General features: G+C 45.1%; 1 protein-coding gene across 9 annotated transcripts in view; it reads left to right on the forward strand.

Annotated features, from left to right (window-relative positions):
• Positions 1-11,684, forward strand: part of LOC119965089 (polycomb protein SCMH1-like) — a 331,788-nt gene extending 320,104 nt beyond the window's left edge. For all 9 annotated transcript variants that reach the window (XM_038795382.1, XM_038795417.1, XM_038795407.1 and 6 more), the window contains 2 exons: positions 4,890-5,035; positions 7,575-11,684. In XM_038795382.1, coding sequence (XP_038651310.1) covers positions 4,890-5,035; positions 7,575-7,700 — 272 coding nt within the window. In that variant the 3' untranslated portion in view covers positions 7,701-11,684. The remainder of the gene's footprint in view (positions 1-4,889; positions 5,036-7,574) is intronic.
• Positions 11,685-18,607: the final 6,923 nt, after the last annotated feature.

Here is an 18,607-nt window from a genome sequence, read left to right on the forward strand (position 1 = left end):
ATAATTTATCGTGCATTGGAAACATGGATGAGACACCCATGAATTTTGATATGCCATCAAACTCAACCGTTAATAAAGTCGGTGAAAAAAGTATCTTTATCAAAACTACAGGGCATGAAAAGACACATTTTACGGTTGTACTAACGTGTATGGCAGATGGGACGAAACTTCCTCCAATGGTCATCTTCAAACGGAAATTAATGCCCAAGCTAAAATTTCCAAGTGGTATCATTGTCCATGTCCATGAAAAAGGTTGGATGAACGATAATGGCGGCATGATTTGGCTGAAGAGAGTTTGGGAATCAAGAGCAGGTGGTTTACTACGCCAAAAAAGTTTACTTGTTTGGGATATGTTTAGGTCACATCGAGTGGGTGCCGTTGTGAAAGCCGAACACCGATATAGCGATCGTTCCAGCTGGCTTGATTAGCGTCGTTCAGCCACTTGACGTATCCATCAATAAGCCATTTAAAGACAATCTGAGAAAGAAATGGTATGACTGGATGATGGAAGGAGAGAAATCATTTACGAAGGGAGGGAATATGAAGGCTCCGGATTTTGCTCTATTGTGTTTGTGGGTTAAAGAGGTATGGGCTGGGATAGATGGCGATTTGATCGTTAAAGCATTTTAAAAATGTGGAATAGCAAATGCTTTGGATGGAAGTGAAGATGATGCTTTATTCGAAGATGTAGGAGAAGAGGATGAAAATATTGAAGACCTGGAAGATGATCAGTATGACGACTGCCTCGATGAAGAAGAATTCCAAGCTTTATTTGACGATGACGATGACAATAAATAACCAATGTTTTCCTGTTTCATATATCATTATGTTCAAAAATAAATACCTGTATAACAGTTTCATTAACTACTGGATGCTATGTGACTTATCTTGGCCAGCATTTCACACCCGCGATTTTTGTACCTCGCGCATCATGCGACCCCTGAAATTTAGGCTTCAAATTAGGTGCTCAAAAGTCGCACGTTACGCGGGTATATACGGTATATGGCGAGTCCAGTTCAGTTTCTGGTCAGTGGTAACCCCCAGGATTTTGATAATGGGGGATTCAGTGATGGTCATGCCATTGAATGTCATGCAGCGATTGTTTGCTTCTCTCTTATTGGAGATGGTCATTGCCTGGCACTTGTGTGGTGTGAATGTTACTTGCCACTTGTCAGCCCAAGCCTGGATATTGTCCAGGTTTTGCTGCATTTGCGCATGGACTGCTTCAATGTCTGAGGAGTCGCGAATGGAGCTGAACATTGTGCAATCATCAGCGAACATCCACACATCTGACCTTATATTAGAAAGAAAGTCATGCATGACCTTCTAGAGTTTAGAAGAATGAGGGGAGATCAAATTGAGGTATATAAGGTGATAAAACATTTGGATAAAGGAGATGTGGAGCGGATGCTTCCTCTTGTGGGGTACTCTAGAACAAGAGGTCATAGAATCAGGATAAGAGGTAGCAAATTTAAAACAGAGGTAGCAAATTTAAAACCAGTGTGTAGAGTGTACTAATTATGATCTTTGCACAGTTTGCTACTGCTTCTCCCAAAGGGTTGTAAATATGTGGAATTCATTACCCAAGAGTGCAGTGAATGCTGGGACAGTGAGTAAATTTAAGGAAGAGTTAAACAGATTTTTAATTAGTAATGTGTTGAAGGGCAGGGCGGTGGAGTTGAGGCCATGATGAGATCAGCCATGATCGTATTGAATGGAGCAAGCTCGAAGGGCTACATTGCTGACTCCTGCTCCTAGTTCTTATGTTCTAAGAATGAACTATTCTGTCTAATTTCACCTTCTAGCTCTTGGACTTTAGCCCTGTAGGTAACAGCATCTCGAGCACAAATCTGGGGATTTCTTGATTAATAAGGGGATCAGGGGTTACGGAAAGAAGGCAGAAGAATGGGAATGAGGAACATATCAGCCATGATCGAATTGCAGAGCAAACATTTCACAAAGGAAGGCTTTTCCCTAATCCTAAGGAAGAGTTGAAATTATTCAGTTTTATTCATCAAAATGAGCCACTTGGCTTGCTTGTCACAATGATGTTTAGAGAGAGTCAATTGTGTAATATGTGCATTTTCTCTATGTCAGACTTATTAAAATTTCTGCTCTGCAGACTTCTACAAGAGCAGTGACAGTGAGGTTTGTGTTTCGATAAAAATTTTTTATCTGTAATGTAAAAAGTGTTTCTCAGACTTCCTGAAAAGGTCTTAAATATGCAGAACCATCCTCATCAGGATGGATGCGGGTTTGATCCTTTGTATGTGCTGCACTAATCTCCATAAAACTGTGCTTCAGGATGTGGTTATTTTTTATTTAGGTAGGTGCTCAAGGACCATTAATATGTTTCCAATACAACTGATTTCCTCTGAAAAAATAATGCATTCTCCGAAGTGCTCACCTGCTCAAAGGGTTGATTTCAAAAAGATCATGTTAAAAGAGAAATCAATATTCAACAACATGCATGTTCTGAAGCATTCACTGTTAGCAGGATCTAAGTCAGTTGCTGAATCTGATACCAAGACACGGGCGCGATTCTCCGCCCCCCACGCCGGGTGGGAGAATAGCGGGAGGGCCTCTCGACATTTTTCACGCCCTCCCGCTATTCTCTCCCCTCCCCCCCCCCCCCCCCCCCCCCCACACCTGACCCACGCCACGAATCCCCGCTCGCCGTTTTTTACGGCGGGCGCCGATTCTCCGAGGCCGATGGGCCGAGCGGCCGGGCCTTCACGCCCGTTTCAACACGGCAGCAAACACACCTACTCGCTGCCGTCGTGAAACGGGCGCCAGATGCCCGTTTGGGGCATCTGGGGGCCCGATTGGCACGGCAGTACCACGGCCGTGCCAAGGGGGCCACCCTTTTCCCTCCACCGCCCCGCAAGATCAAGCCGCCACGTCTTGCGGGGCAGCTGAGGGAAAAGACGGCAACTGCGCATGCGCGGGTTGGTGTTGTCCAACCTGCGCGTTGGTCGCGTCAGTCGGTGTGACACTTGACATGCGGCCTTTGCGGAGAATCTCGCCCAAGAGCCTTTCTTTATTGAGAGAATTTCTCAACTTGCTCAATCTCACCACTCTTTTCACTCAACTCAGTGTCCCAGCTGTCCCACATTCATAAGCTTTTAAGAAAAACAATAATCAATAAATTAAACAAAAAAATGACAGGGTGATGGACTCTGGCGGGGCACTGTATTTAAAATAAAACATCAACAGGAAACTTTAAAAATTAATTCAAAATGTAATTCCTGGGAGTAATGATGCACTGCAGCATTCCTGGACCCCATAGGTCGCAGAAGGACTAAAGTGTGCAGGTCCCAAGGGGTAGCACAGTGGTGTACTGGTTAACACTGCTACCTCACGGCACCGAGGATCCGGGTTCGATCCCGGCCCAGGTCACTGTCCGTGTAGACTTTGCATATTCTCCCCGTGTCTGCATGATTCTCATCCCCACAACCCAAAGATGTGCAGGGTAGGTGGATTGGCCGTGCTAAATTGCCCCTTAATTGGAAAAAGAGAATTGGGTACTCTAAATTTATTTTTTAAAAAGAAGAAACAAAAGTGTTCCGGTCCCCCATTTATAAGTGCTGGGCTAGTGCTCGGTGAATTCCAGCCCCCACTTGACCCGGAGTCACAATACAATTGAAATTAATAATTAATTCTTATAAAATACCTGAAGTTTCTGGTCTTTGGCTGCCCAATAACAACAGTCACCAGGTTTGTAAATCTAAACACAATTAATTTTTATTAATAACAATAACTATAATTACATATGCAGCAAATACAACTGGTTAACTATTATCTAATTCCTCATCCACCCCCCTTTCATTCACCCCACCCTTTGCACAAACACAAGACACGAAAACAGAGGGGTAATAAGAAAATAATACAAAAGTAAAAAGGATAAAAGCCTCTTTTCAGATGGGTGCCTTCCATAACACCTTTCTTCAATCTAGACCTTCAGATGGCGGGTCTACTTTCAGTCAGTAAAGGTTTTCCTGACAGATTCATCAAGTTCTCAAATCTTCTCTGCGAGTTTAGAAAACAGTAGTTAGGCAGCATTTCTGGAGAAAGAGAGAGACAGGCAGCAGCTCACTGCTACTTCTCTCGGCGTCCAGGACCCGATTGTCTTTCCTGGGTTCTCTGAAAACTAACCCAAACGGGTAGGACCTAATCATCTCCTGTCACCAGGCAGAATACGGCGTTTGGTCAATTCATTGGCCACCAGCCAACCAATCAAACCGAATCCCTCAAGTGCCAGAAAGCCTGAGTTCTACTGTTCAAAAGCCAAATCTCAGGGGCGGCATATGGCGCAGTGGTTAGCACTGGGACTGCGCCACTGAGGACCCGGGTTCGAATCCTAGCCCTGAATCACATTCCGTGTGGAGTTTGCACATTCTCCCCGTGTCTGCGTGGGTTTCACCGCCGCAACCCCAAGATGTGCAGGTTAGATGGAGTTGCCACGCTAAATTGCCTCGTAATGGGAAAAGAAAATAATTGGGTACTCTAAATTACTTTTTAAAAGCCAAATCTCATGTAGCACAGTGTGCTATTTTTCAACTTTCTCACTTCCTCTGCTCAACTTGTAGGTATATATCCATTAAATATCCATGTATCAAAATGATTGCCACAAAGTAAAAGAAATAAGGGTATCACCAGGGAGTCCCCTTAATGTATTTGAAGACTATTATTACCCATCACCTGGTTCACTTAACCTTAACAATGTAATTGACATTGTCAAACCTTAACAATGTAATTGATGAGACATTGGCATCTTCGAAGGTAACTAATTATAGTAAAAACTTGTGGCTTCCACAAAAATGATGGCATTCTTGACAGGAGGAAAAAGTCTCAAACTCTAATGGCTCATAATTTTGCGATCTCTCTAGGTTCTGACAGGTTGATGGGATCACGAGATCGACCTCGTTTGATCAGCCGGGATCCATCCAGCTGGACTGTGGAGGATGTGATGCAGTTTGTTCGTGATGCAGATCCACAGTCTCTGGGCCCTCACGCAGACCTGTTCCGAAAGCATGTATGTGTATTGCGCTGCATTGGCACAGGGCTTAAGTAATAATAATAACCTTTTTGTGTCACAAGTAGGCTTACATTAACATTGCAATGAAGCTACTGTGAACATCCACTAGTCGCCACCCTCCGGCGCCTGTTCGGGTACACTGAGCGATAATTCAGAATGTCCAATTCACCTAACAAGCACGGTTTTCGGGGCTTTATGGGAGGAAACCGGAGCACCCGGAGGAAACCCATGCTGAGACGGGGAGAATATGCAGAGTCCGCACAGATAGTGACCTAACAGGAATGGAACCTGAATCCCTGGTGCTGTGAAGCAACAGTGCTAATCACTGTGCTGCCATGCCGCCCTTGTGCCCATGGGCCAGGGGACTAGTGTATATGTAGTTAGCTGTAAGGCCCAGGGAAGTGACGGTCTCTGCTTTTATAATTTTTCATCTCAAGCCAAGCCATGTTCAAATAAACACTAATATTACAATAATGAAGCCACTCAAAAGACAGAAACAGCCTTGTTGCCATACAATTCACAGTGCAGGAGGAGGCCATTCGGCCCATCGAGTCTGCCCTTGGAAAGAGCATTCCACTTAAGCCCCACACTCCACCCTATCCCCGTAACCCCACCTAACCTTTTTGAACACTAAGGGCAATTAAGAATGGCCAATCCACCTAACCTGCATGTCATTGGACTATGGGAGGAAACCGGAGCACCCGGAGGAAACCCACCCACACACGGGTAGTATTTTAATTTAAAAGATTTTAAAGTTATATTTCAATTCTCCCTAATCCTTTCATCACTTCTCCGATTCCCATATATTTCATTTTAATTTCTACTTTTTCTTCTTTAACTAACTTATGTTTCTCTTTATTAAAAATACTAATCCAAATTGAAGTTTTCATCCAAACATTTTGCTTCGACCTGGTTCAAATTTTAGAGGTGGGAGCAACTTGTAGCAAAAAGCTTTGCTTCACTGGAGTGCCATTTCAGTCAGTAGTCAGATGAGTGAAAAGTGGAATGCTTTCTTTAAAAAAAAACACTTGACCAAACAAGTTTGCGTCTAGGCAAGTAAACCTGCTGAAGCGTACAAAAGTTTGAAATCCAAAAAGTTGCTCTTTTGGTATCGCCTGGAGATCATTGAAGGCTAATTTTTCATAGTGATTCTAGATCTACCTCCCTTCTGAAAAACTTTCTATATGGTCTAAGTGTGTTAAGCCCTCCTGGGAACATTGCTTGTGATAATCCTGACTCAACGGATTACGTTGCTTTCCATGTCTGATAAGTCCGATTGCATCAAAGTTAAAACTCAGTAGTGTTCTCCAGGTTTCTTCAATTCTGTACATGCAATAGACTGGTTATAAATAATAGTTGTATTGAATGATGAACAAGCATAAATGGTCCTTTATTCTTTCATGGGATGCGGGTGTCTCTGGCAAGGCCAGCATTTGTGGTTCATCCCTAATTGCCTTTGATTGGCTTTATCGGTCATTTCACAGGACAGTTAAGAGTCAACCACATTGCTCTAGGTCTAGATTCACATGCAGTCCAGACAAAGTACGTACGGCAGATTTCCTTCCCTAAAGGCTATGAGTGAAGCAGATGGGTTTTTACGACAATCGATGATAGTTTCATGTTCATTATTTCTGAGACTGACTTCAAATTCTGGGTCTTATTAGCCAAGTTTACAGCAGCACGGTGGCTCAGTGGTTAGCACTGCTGCCTCACGGCACCGAGGTCCCAGGTTTGATCCCGACTCTGGGTCACTGTCCATTTGGAGTTTGCACTTTCTCCCCATGTTTGCATGGGTTTCGCCCCCACAACCCAAAGATGTACAGGGTAAGTGGATTGGCCATGCTAAATTGCCTCTTAATTGGAAAAAAAATAATTGGGTACTCTAAATTTATTTTTTTAAATTAAAAAATGAATTAAATTCAAAATTCCACCAGCTGTTGTAGTGGGATTTGAACCTATATCCACAGAGCACGAGCTTGGGCCTCTGGATTATTACACCAGCATCGCCCCATAAATATGATGTTCTACCATGGCTATGGTGTACCAATGAACATATCAAAGGCATAGATGTAAATCCTAGAGCCTCAGTGTGGAATATTTCAGATAGACTGTGGGTGGGATGCAGCAGTGGAAACGGCCGACCATTGACAGGCAGCGGGATCTGCGGTCCCACCACTGTTACCAGATTTTCCTGCTGTTCGCACCATCAGCGGTGGGGCAAGGAAGATTTTGGCTGATGTTATTTGATCATTCTTCAGAGATTTAAGAGTATCTGCCTGGTCTTTCCAATAGACTTCAGAAGGATTAGTCCCAACCTTCAAAATAAAAACTGGTTAGAAAATGATGCTAATTTTTAATGGTCTTCACTTAGTGCATCGCTGGGATAATGACCTCATAAGTATAAAATGACCAAGTTATTCCAAGACTTGAGTAGGTTATGGTGCATGTTCTTGAAGGTAACTGCTGCAGGATAATATGTGCTGAGTTTTGAATCACACTGACAAATTGTTGAACAGTTTTGTACTTTGCATTGCAGGAAATTGATGGGAAGGCTTTGCTGTTGCTCCGGAGTGATATGGTGATGAAGTATATGGGACTAAAGCTGGGACCAGCCTTGAAGATTTGCTATCACATTGACAGACTGAAACAGGGAAAATTTTGATCTTGCATCACATCGGAACACATTCAGAAACTCCAGAATGAGGCACTCCCTGCCCGCTACCAGAAGGATCACATTAATGGGGATTTACTCACTTTGGGCTCTGCTTTCAAATGCCATGTATCTTTCTAAGATACCAACGAAACAGGATTTTTCGGTATTTTGAATCACCAAGTTTGATGACAGGAAAAACCTTGGACTTATACATTTTTGTGTAAATGCTACAGCTCACAATGAAGCTTTGTCCCTCTGAATTTTCAGTTTTGGAAAGGAGCTGTTTCTATCCAGCTGACACAAAACATTTTCAGAAAATGCTCTGGATATTGCTGTTGTGTAGCAGTTGTATTCATTTTATGAGCTTCTATCAGTTATTCATTGCTTATTCCTCTTTACAGTGGGCCGGCTGTATGTTGTACAGGCATTTCACTGTGACTGGCATCTGCTTGTGACATAGCGTCTCCTTATACAACTCAATCATGTCTCTCATGCCTTTTAAGTGCTGGAAGGAGTTAGTGAGACGCAAAAGCAGTGATGATGTGATGATGCCTTTTGTTTGTCTCCAGTTTGCTCCAAAGGGATAAGAACATTTTAAAAGTAAGTTAAAGGATTTTTTTATATATATAAATTGAGCCTCTGAAATAAAGGCTCACTGAGGAGAAAATATGGAAGGTATTGCTCCTCCTTTAATGGTGAAAAGTCCAGCTATCTTTTTGTAGCAAGGATCTGAATTTCTGTACTACAACACTATGTACAGTCTCCTTTTTTTTTGCATCTTCACATGCTTGCTTTATTTTATTGTTTTTTCATTTTTGTTACCAAGTCTGAAGTTTTGTACAAAATATTATGTAGCAGAATTGAACATGTAGCATTTGTGGTTTCTAATCTTTTACATATTGCAGCCACCCAATTGAACCCATTAACAATACAGACCAAGTCAATTGGAGGAAATCCATTATTTAAGTCGCCTGTTTTTTTTTTTTTGAAAAACTATATTGACTTTGCATTGCCGATTCCTCAATAACCCCCACCCTATCTTTCTTTCCACCGACTGAAGGTGGTTGCTGGGGCATGGTTCTAAGGGTGCTGGTTGCCCTCAGCTACTTGCCCCAGCTACCACTTTGTAGATTGGGGGACATTTCAGCTAAGTTCAATCCTGCCTTCATCAACGTATTCTTTCCAAGAGGAGATAATAATGGAGAATGGGAGCCCTGATTTTCTTTCCCCCACCCTAGCCCAAAGCACTAAAACGCATTGTAAACCAGTGATTATCATCACCACTGAAATTGGCTGGAATTCATCTCAACTGAGAACCTGTTACAGACAAATTTTATCGACAACTACCAGGGAAAACAAATTGGACTGTTCTTTTTAGTGTTGTGATGATTCCAATATTACATGGAACGTTCAGCAGGGAAACAGGCCTTCGACCCAACTGGTCCGTGCCGGTAATAAAACAGAAAATGGTGGGAAAGCTCAGCCCGCCTGGCAGCATCTGTAGAGAGAGAAACAGAGTTAACAATTCAAGTCTGTATGATTGTTCTTCTGAAGAGAAAACTCTGTTTTTCTCTTTCCACAGGCACGACCAGACCGGCTGAGTTTTTCCAGAATTTTCTGTTTAATTTCAGATTTTCAGAAGCAGCAATATTTTTGCTTTTAGTTTTGTGGTCTATGCCGGTGTTTAATGCCTCCAAGAGCCTCCTCCCACCCCTCCACAGCAGAGCCCATCAGCAAAACCCTCTACTCCTTTCTCCCTTGTGTGATTATCCTGCTTCCCTTTAAATTCATCTTTGCCGTTTGATTTAATTACTTCATGGGGCTGGATTTAACTCTCCCCTGGCAGAGGGTTTGAAGGCGAGTGGGAACCATGCCCACCGCCTACCTCACTTGCCCCTTTCCCCACCGAAATGCTATCAGTGGCAAGGCATGTCCTGGGCATCTCGCCCACCTGCAGGCAAATTGAGGTCACTAAGTTGGCAATTTATGCCCACTTACAGGCCTTATCCCGTGGTGGCAGGAGAGACCCTCATAAAGCATTCAACCCTGCAGCTTCTCCTGCTTGAGCTGATTGCGATGGGTGGAATCCCTCCTCAACAGGCCCCTGGACAAGGGCACACACTGAATTCCAGACTGTAGTTCACAGAGAAGGAAGAATAGCTGGTCATTATAAACAATTTAATCACCTAAACAATATTCAGAGTAAGTTTGTTGTTTGCTTAGTTATATTCATTGACAATATTACAAGGCCTGATTAACTATTAAGCAGGACAGGAGTTCTTTTCACTGCACTGCCGAAGGGTTTAGCTGCTATCCTGAAAGTCCTCTCCACAACATTGGAGAACCTCGGTAACAAAAGGGCCAAAATAGAACGTGATGTAGTGGTGGATTGAAAGTCTGGAGTGAAGTGTCACATCCAGATCAATGAACAACCGTCACTTTCTCATACCTTCCAGAAGAAACAAAAGTAATTTACACTGTACATGATCTTAAATAAAGTTTGTCTCTCCTGTCACTCACCACATGTAAAATCTAAGTTTGGCCGTTTGTAAAATTATTATAATTGGCTTATCCATACCCTTTGTCCCTCCTTGTCGATTTTATCCTCATTTTGTGAATTCACCAATCCAAAGACTCCTCCCACTATCAACAATCAATTAAAGTAATTTTCTTTTAAAGCACTGGGCACTTCAGAGTCGGTTCTTATCTCTGGAGGGGACTCTGCTTGGAGGGAGTAGTGTAGGACAGAAATAGTCCATGAGGTCTTTTGACTGGAAGAAATTCCATGTTCAACATCTAAGGGTTCAATGTTCAATTCCTTGTCTTATTTTTAAGGCCACTTGTTGTATAAATCATTTCTGTTCAAGGCTGCACCCAATGGAACATATTAAGATGATGGTATTCATTGACCAATTGCCATACAATCTAGGATTAGATGATGAACCTCATGTTTTGGAAGTTAGCCTTTATTCTCTACTTCCATGTTGGTCTATTTGTGGGTAGATTTCCCAGAGAGCTGTTGACACCTATAAACCCCACAATATTCTACTCGTGACCTTCAGTCAGAGAACAAATGTTACCTCAGGAAGGTGCTAGCACACAAATGTCCGGATATTCCATGATCTGTAGCCAAAAGAATGTTGGCGTGGCAACTTGGTAAACAATGACTACTGGGAGAAAAAACTGAAAATGATCACCTTATTTGGACATAAATGTGTAACACAACAAAAGGACTAACTTAACACCAAGGTTGTATTCCATTTTTTAAATGAATGAAGAGGGTTTTTCTTGGGTTTAGCGCGGGTGTACATCTGAGGATAAAGCTAATTCTACAATTCGCCCTAAGTTCTGGATAAATATACTCAGAGCTTCATTGCCTGACTCTCAATTGAAGCATTTCAATACTAAAGGGCTAACCTTTTAGTATTTTGTTGTTACAGTGTGACACAAAAAGCACAAGAAGGATCTGAGGGGTGTTTTGTCTTTTGCCAAGCAGTGGGATTCCTTTCTAACTAATTGTATCCTGTAATATCCAACAAAAAATTTGTTAAAAGACTGAATATCGTTGCTGACATTTTGTGATAGTGTCATTGTCCACAAAGTATAATTAACTGCAGAAAAAGCCTCGAGCTGTTAATTATTAATGAAAAATGGTCTGTGCATTGTGACCTATTCCAAAGGCCTTTTAAAATTGGTTGCCTAGAACAAGACAAAAAGCTATTGACTGAAAACTGAGGTTCTTTAAGGATAGGGCATTTGTGAAAGCCCTGACATTCTGCTTGGAGTGCAGTTTGCCAAACACTGTCTGTGGTAGAACACTAACCCAGGAGCAAACTATTGCATTCTCTCTTTTGCAGCAGCCCCTGGTATGTATGACTCTGATCATACATTGCCACTGGTGTGATGCACTTGGTTTAACAAACATACCAGTTTGTGCATTGAATATGAGTACACAAATTTGTTCATTGAATAAACCAATAATTTATTGTAAAATCTGCTGTTGACTTTCTCCCATATTTTCACTTGCTATTTTGGTTTAATTCAATTTCTCTTGTACAGCATATAATTTCTGGATGTTTACAAACTATTCCAACCTATAATGTTTCCCAATGGATCATTTAAGTGAACTTGTGTCAGCGGATTAAATGAGGGGCATCACAGGTCAGCTTGCAGCTCTCCTTCTCAGCATATACTCTGACTATTGACGCATAGCATGAACAATTATTTCTGGGCACAAGCCTGGATTTTAAATCAACCAGTGAGTATTTTAAAAAGGAAATGTTCAGCATAAACACAGACTTGCTTCCACAACTTGACCCAACATCGTCAGTAAGCTCCCTGCTTGAAACTGTACTGACTGAAAACAACTAGTTTGACTTATGAAGGTCAAGCTTCTTCGTCATTTTGTTGTTTACACAGAATTAGGAGCAGGAGAGTAGACCATTCAGGCCTGTGAACTGGTAGAACAAAGCCCAGTGGGCATTTTGTTTCACTATTAGAATTGAAAATGGATTCCCTCCCCCCCTCCCCCAAACCAGGCCGCCCCACCCGCAACATGAACACCGAGGTCCCGCCGGTAACGACCATACGAGAACGGTGCCGGCGGGACCTGGCCTAACTCGGTGGGCACTCAGCCCATCGTGCGGGGAGAATCGCCGGGGGGTGGGGGCACTTTCAACGGCCCCTGACTAACACCACGCCAACCATGCCGGCACAATGGCGCCAATTCTCCGGTCACCGGAGAATCATCGGAGCAGCATCGCATTAATCGCCGCCCCCCCCCCCCCCCCCCCCCCCGGCGATTCTCCGACCCAACGCGGGTTCTGAGAATCCTGCCCAGGATACCTGGAAACTCAGGACAATGATTTAACCATGTTCATTAACTTCCTGCTGAGGTTAAGTCATAGAAACATAGAAAATTGGGTCAGAAGTAGGCCATTCGGCCCTTTGCATCTGCACCACCATTTAATATGATCATGTCTGATCGTGCAAATTAGTATCCCACTCCCGCTTTCTCTCCATTCCCCTTGATCCTTATAGCCGCGAGGGCCACTTCCAGCTCCCTCCTGAATATATCCAATGAACTGGCCCCAACAGCTTTAGGTGGAAGAGAATTCCACAAGTTCACAACTCTCTGAGAGATGTTCTTCCTATTCTCAGTGCTGAATGGCTTACCTCTTATTCTTAGGCTGTGACCCCTAGTTCTGGACATCTCCAACAACAGGAACGTTCTTCCGACATCTAGCCTGTCCAATCCCATCAAGATTTTAGATGTTTCTATGAGATGCCCTCATTATTCTAAAATCCAGTGAGTACAAGCCCAGTCGACCCACTCTTTTTTCACATGTTAGTCCTGCCATCCCAGGAATTAGTCTGGTGAACCTTTGCTGGACACCTAATAGCAAGAATGTCCTTCCTCAAACTAGGAGACCAAAACTGCACACAATACTCCAGGTGTGGCCTCACCAAGTCCCTGTATAACTGCAGCAAGGCATCCCTACCCCATACTCAAATCCTATTGCTATGAAGGCCAGAATGCCATTAGCTTTCCTCACCACCTGGTGTAGTTGCATGGCAACTTTCAGCGACTGTTCTACCATGACACCCAGGTCTCTTTGCACTTCCCCTTTTTCTAAACTGCCACCATTCAGATAATAATCTACTTTCTTGTTTTTGCCACCAAAGTGAATAAACCTCACATTTACTCATATTATATTGCATTTGCCAAGTATTTGCCTACTCAGCCAGCCTGTCCAAGTCATCCTGCAGCCTCTATCCTCCTCACAGCACACACTGCCACCCAGCTTAGTGTTGACTGTAAATTTGGAGATATTGCATGCAATTCCTTCATCCAAATCACTAATATATATTGTGAACAGCTGGGGTCCGAGCACTGAACCCTGCGGTACCTCACTAATCACTGCCTGCTCCTCTGAAAAGGACCCATTTATTCCCACTCTCTGCTCCCTGTCTGCCAGCCAGTTCTCTATCCATGTCATTACATTGTTATGGGCCAGAGTTTAGAGAACCCCAAAGTATATCATGGAGTTCACCTGACCCACAAGTTTGTGGTATGTGGAGCACACGGCCCACTCTACAGGTGTGGTACAGCAGAAATAGAAAAGTATTTTTTAAAGCAAAACAATGTTTAGTCTATAAACTCAAGCTAACCTTTTTAAAACAGACAGTGAACATCCTAGTAACCATCAATTCAAATATAACCCCCAAAGAATACAACACCAAGTAATCCTTAAGCTGTCCTTTTAACACCCATAAGGCTTTAAAAAATTGTTTTAACAGAAGCATATCAGGTTAAAGTTACTACTAAGAGCAGATATTAGGTTTAAATCACCAAAGGATCAATTTACAGTCTTTAGATTACATATAGAGAGCCTCATACACCTTCTGGCTGCGATTGCAGCTATCCAACTCTGAAAACAAAACTAAAACACACCCTGCGGTAAACAGCCTAAAACGAAAATAAAAGCTGACAGACAGCCCAGTTCCACCCACACTCTGACATCACTGATAAACACCCATTTCTTAAAGGTACATTTCTCAAACACCCATTTCTGAAAGGTACTCTCACTTGGCACCTGCCCCAAGAAAAAAAAATAAAACATCAACTTCTAGATGGTTTCATTTTTCACCTTTTCACTATCCTTTAAGAAATGCACACAGTGGGTGAAGAAGCAGGTGTTGGGGCGGCGGGGGCTGAGGTCCTTGGCCCAGCGCGGCATCGGGGCCAGAGCAGCAGGGGCGGAGCTATGAGGAGGCAGGCCCGAGTCCAGGACACCATGTAAGAGCGGTGTCCCACAACGGATGGCTCCTGCCTAGGAGGAAGAAAGAAGGCTGGAACCTGGTCCCAGGGGAGTTCTGGATGAGTGCAGAGGGGAAAGGAAGAGAGCTGGAAGATTTAAAGAAGTTTGGTGAAGTTTTTTTTCCTCCCCTTTGTCTTTAAAAAAATGAATAATTCAGATTGATGAAGGACAGAAGGGTGGAGAGAGAGAGAGGAGAAGAGAAAGAAAGTGAAAAACAATAAGCTGCTAAAGGATGCGAAAAGCAGCGTCGAAGAAAGGAGGAAACGCGGGGTCGCCGCTGAAGGAGAAGACGAATAAAAGTGGTGATAGGATGGCGGAAGCCGAACTGCAAAGCGGGGCTGCACTATTTACGGTGGAGAAGATGACCGAGGTGATGGCGGGGGAGCTAAAAAAACAGTTTGCGAGGCACATGGAGGCCTGGAAAAAGGAGACAGCGGCCGCATTGAAGTTACTGGTGGAGGAGGCAATCACACTGATAATTGCCCCGTTGAAGGTGCCGGTGGCAAAGGCATTGGCCGAGGTGAGAGGCCGAGGTGGAAAACCGCTCAAGGCGGCATAATTTGAGAATTGTGGGCTTGCCCGAAGGGACAGAGGGCCCAAGACCAACACAATACTTCGCTAAGAAGTTGGCGGAGCTGATGGGGGAGGGTGAGAGCCCCTCCCAGTACGAGCTAGACCAAGCCCATCGGTCATTAAGGCCGAAGCCCAAAGTGAACGAGCCACCAAGGGCAGTAATTATCTGCTTCCATAAGTTTTGCATGAAGGACAAGGTGTTAAATTGGGCGAAGCAGAAGCGGGAGATACTATGGGATGGTGCTACGGTCCGGATCTACCAGGACTTGACGGTGGAGTTGGCAAAAAGACGAGCGGCGTTTGGGCGAGTGAAGGCGACGTTGTACAAGAAGGGGGTACGGTTTGGTATGGTGTACCCAGCGAGGTTGAGGGTAACGTATAACGGCAAAGGCTTTTATTTTGATACAGCGGATGCGGCTGAGGCGTTTGTGAAGGCAGAAGGCTTGGGACAGACATGAAGAGCGGAGCTGGAAGAGAGACTGTGGACTGTGTTTGAACAGCGGGAAAATGTATAAATGTTATAACTTTCTTTTTACGGATTTGTATTGTAATCTACTTCTCTTTGTATTGTTATAGAGTTTAAGTTAATGGTGGGTTGATGGGCGCTCTCTATTGCGACGGTTACATGTTATGTTAGTGAATTGTATGGGTTGGATTGTTGGATTTGGTTTTTTTTCTCTGGGACTGGGTGGAAGGTGATGATATGTCTTGGCGGGGGGGGAGCCACCCGCACTAACTAGCTAAAGTAAGTCAGCTAGTGAACGGAGGTGAGAGCAGAGGAGGGCTGCGGACATTGGAGCCTGGATAGCAGGCGTCAATGGGCCTACAAGGCGAGCGTGAGGGGGGGAGGAAGCGTTGGATGCTGGGGGATGTTGTTTCTGGGAGAAAGGTAGGAGGGGTTTTTGGGAGGGGGGGAAGGGGTTCGATGTTAACAATGGACAGGGGCGGGTCAGGCTTATGGGGCAGGGCCCGGCGGTATGTTGATGGTGGATAAGAAATGTGGGGGAGGGTGAGAGACCCCCAGTAAGGATAGTTACGTGGAACGTGAGAGGGCTAGGAGGTCCGGTCAAGAGGTCAAGGGTGCTTGCGAATCTTAAAAGTCTGAAAACCGATGTGGCAATGCTGCAGGAGACTCACTTGAGGGTGAAGGACCAGGTGAGACTTAAAAAGGGTTGGGTTAGGCAAGTATTTCACTCTGGATTTGATGGAAGGGCTCGAATGGGTAGCAGTGTTGGTCAGCAAAAGGGTACGCTTCCAGATGGAGAAGGTAGTGGCAGTTCAGGGGGGTAGATATGTGATTGTGGCCGGGGCGCTGGACAGGAGATTAGTGGCGCTGGTAAGTGTATACGGTCCCAACTGGGACGATGCGGGATTTGCGAGGAGGGTGTTTGGAGCCATTCCTGACTTGGACACACACCAGGTCACCTCGATGGGAGATGGGGGGGGGGGGGGGCTGGAACCTGGTGCAGGAGCCAAGGTTGGACAGATCACGGCCACACTCGCTGGTCCCATCAGGGGGGGGCAAAGGCGCTGGCTGGGCTAATGGTGGAAATGGGAGGGGTGGACCCTTAGAGGTTCCTGCACCCAGGGGAACGGGAGTACTCGTTTTTCTCAGCAGTCCGTAGGGTATACTCGCGGATTGACTTTTTTGTGGTGGGAAAGGCTTTGCTGGCTGGGGTTATGGGGTCGGAATACTCGGCAATTGCAGTGTCAGATCATGCTCCGCATTGGGTGGATATGGTGCTGGAGAAGGGGGTAGTGCAGAGGCCGGGGTGGAAACTGGATGTGGGGCTTTTGGGGAACCAAGTATTCTGTGAAAAAATTGAAAAGGTAATTAAGGAATATGTAAGATTCAACTGTACGGGTGAGGTGTCAATGGCAGTCGTCTGGGATGCTCTAAAGGTGGTAGTGAGGGGTGAGGTAATTTTGTTTAAGGCCAGGGTGGACAAAGAGGAGAGGTTGGTGCGGCAGAGGCTAATAGATGAGATGTTGGAGGCAGATAGGAGTTACGCGGCGGATGGGGACCCAGCGATGCTGGGAAAGAGGAAATAACTACAGGCGAGCTTCAACCAACTATCCACCAGGAAGGTGGTAGCCAACGGAGGTGAGCGAGGGGTGCAGTTTATGAACATGGAGACAAGGCGGGGCGTATGTTAGCAGGTCAGCTCCGGAGGGAGGCAGCAGCAAGGGAAATTCTTCAGGTAAGGGATAGGGCCGGGAAGTTGGTGGTGGCTCCGGAGCTGATTAACAAGGTTTTTGAGGCATTCTACGAGAGGTTGCACAGGTCAGAGCCACCCGAGGGAGACCGTGAGATGCTGGAATTTCTGGATGGGTTGGAGTACCCGAGGCTAGTGGAGGGAGACAAGGCTACATTAGAAGGAGCAATACTGGAGCAGGAGATAAAAGACGTGATTGGGAGGATGCAGTCAGGGAAGGTGGCAGGGCCGGATGGGTTTCCGGTGGAATATTATGCAAACTTTAAGGATAAGTTGGCACCCCTGATGGTAGGGATGTTTGAAGAGGCGATAGGGAAGGGAGTGCTGCCGCAAACCTTGGGGCAGGCATCGATTTCACTGTTGCTTAAAAAGGATAAGGATCCGACGGAGTGTGGGTCGTATAGGCCCATTTCACTTCTTAATGTGGACACAAAGGTACTGGCGGGTAGGCTGGAGGGGTGCCTCCCGGAGATGATAGGTGAGGATCAGACAGGGTCCGTGAAAGGGAGGCAGCTGTTTTTGAACATTAGGAGGGTCTTGAACGTCGTTATGGCAGCGGCGGAAGGGAAGGAAACAGAGGTGGTTGTGGCACTGGACGCCGAGAAGGCGTTTGCTCGGGTGGAATGGGGGTACCTGATGGCAGTGCTGGAACGGTTTGGGATTGGAACAAGATTTATGAACTGGGTGAAGTTATATAAGGAGCCGAAGGCGAGTGTCCGCACAAACAATATCAGTTCGAGATACTTCTCTCTCCACCGTGGGACGAGGCAGGGCTGTCCTATGTCCCCCCTGCTGTTTGCTCTTACGATTGAGCCGTTGGCCATCGCATTAAGAAGTTCGGGAGCATGGAAAGGAATAGTGAGGGGGGGGGGGCTAGAGCATAGGGTGTCCTTGTATGCCGACGACTTGCTGTATGTGTCGGAACCGAGTGCATCGATAGGAGGAATATTGGAGTTGCTGCAGGTATTTGCGTCTTTCTCTGGGTACAAGCTGAACTTGGACAAGAGTGAGTATTTCGTGGTGTCTCAACCGGGGGTGGGGGAAGGGGTGGTGGGGCTGCCATTCCGTAGGGAAGGGACTCACTTTAGGTATCTGGGGGTGCAGGTTGCCCGGGAGTGGGGAAGGCTTCGCAGATATAGCATCACTAGTTTGGTGGGGAGAATGAAAGCTGACCTGACAAGGTGGGATGGTCTCCCTGTCATTGGTGGGTCGGGTGCAGGCGGTTAAAATGAATGTGTTGCCGCGATTTCTGTTTATTTTTCAATGCCTACTGATTTTCCTGCCAAAGTTTTTTCAGGGAGATTGA

The sequence above is a fragment of the Scyliorhinus canicula genome, chromosome 1 (genome assembly GCF_902713615.1).
Source record: "Scyliorhinus canicula chromosome 1, sScyCan1.1, whole genome shotgun sequence".
Classification (NCBI taxonomy): Eukaryota; Metazoa; Chordata; class Chondrichthyes; order Carcharhiniformes; family Scyliorhinidae; genus Scyliorhinus; species Scyliorhinus canicula.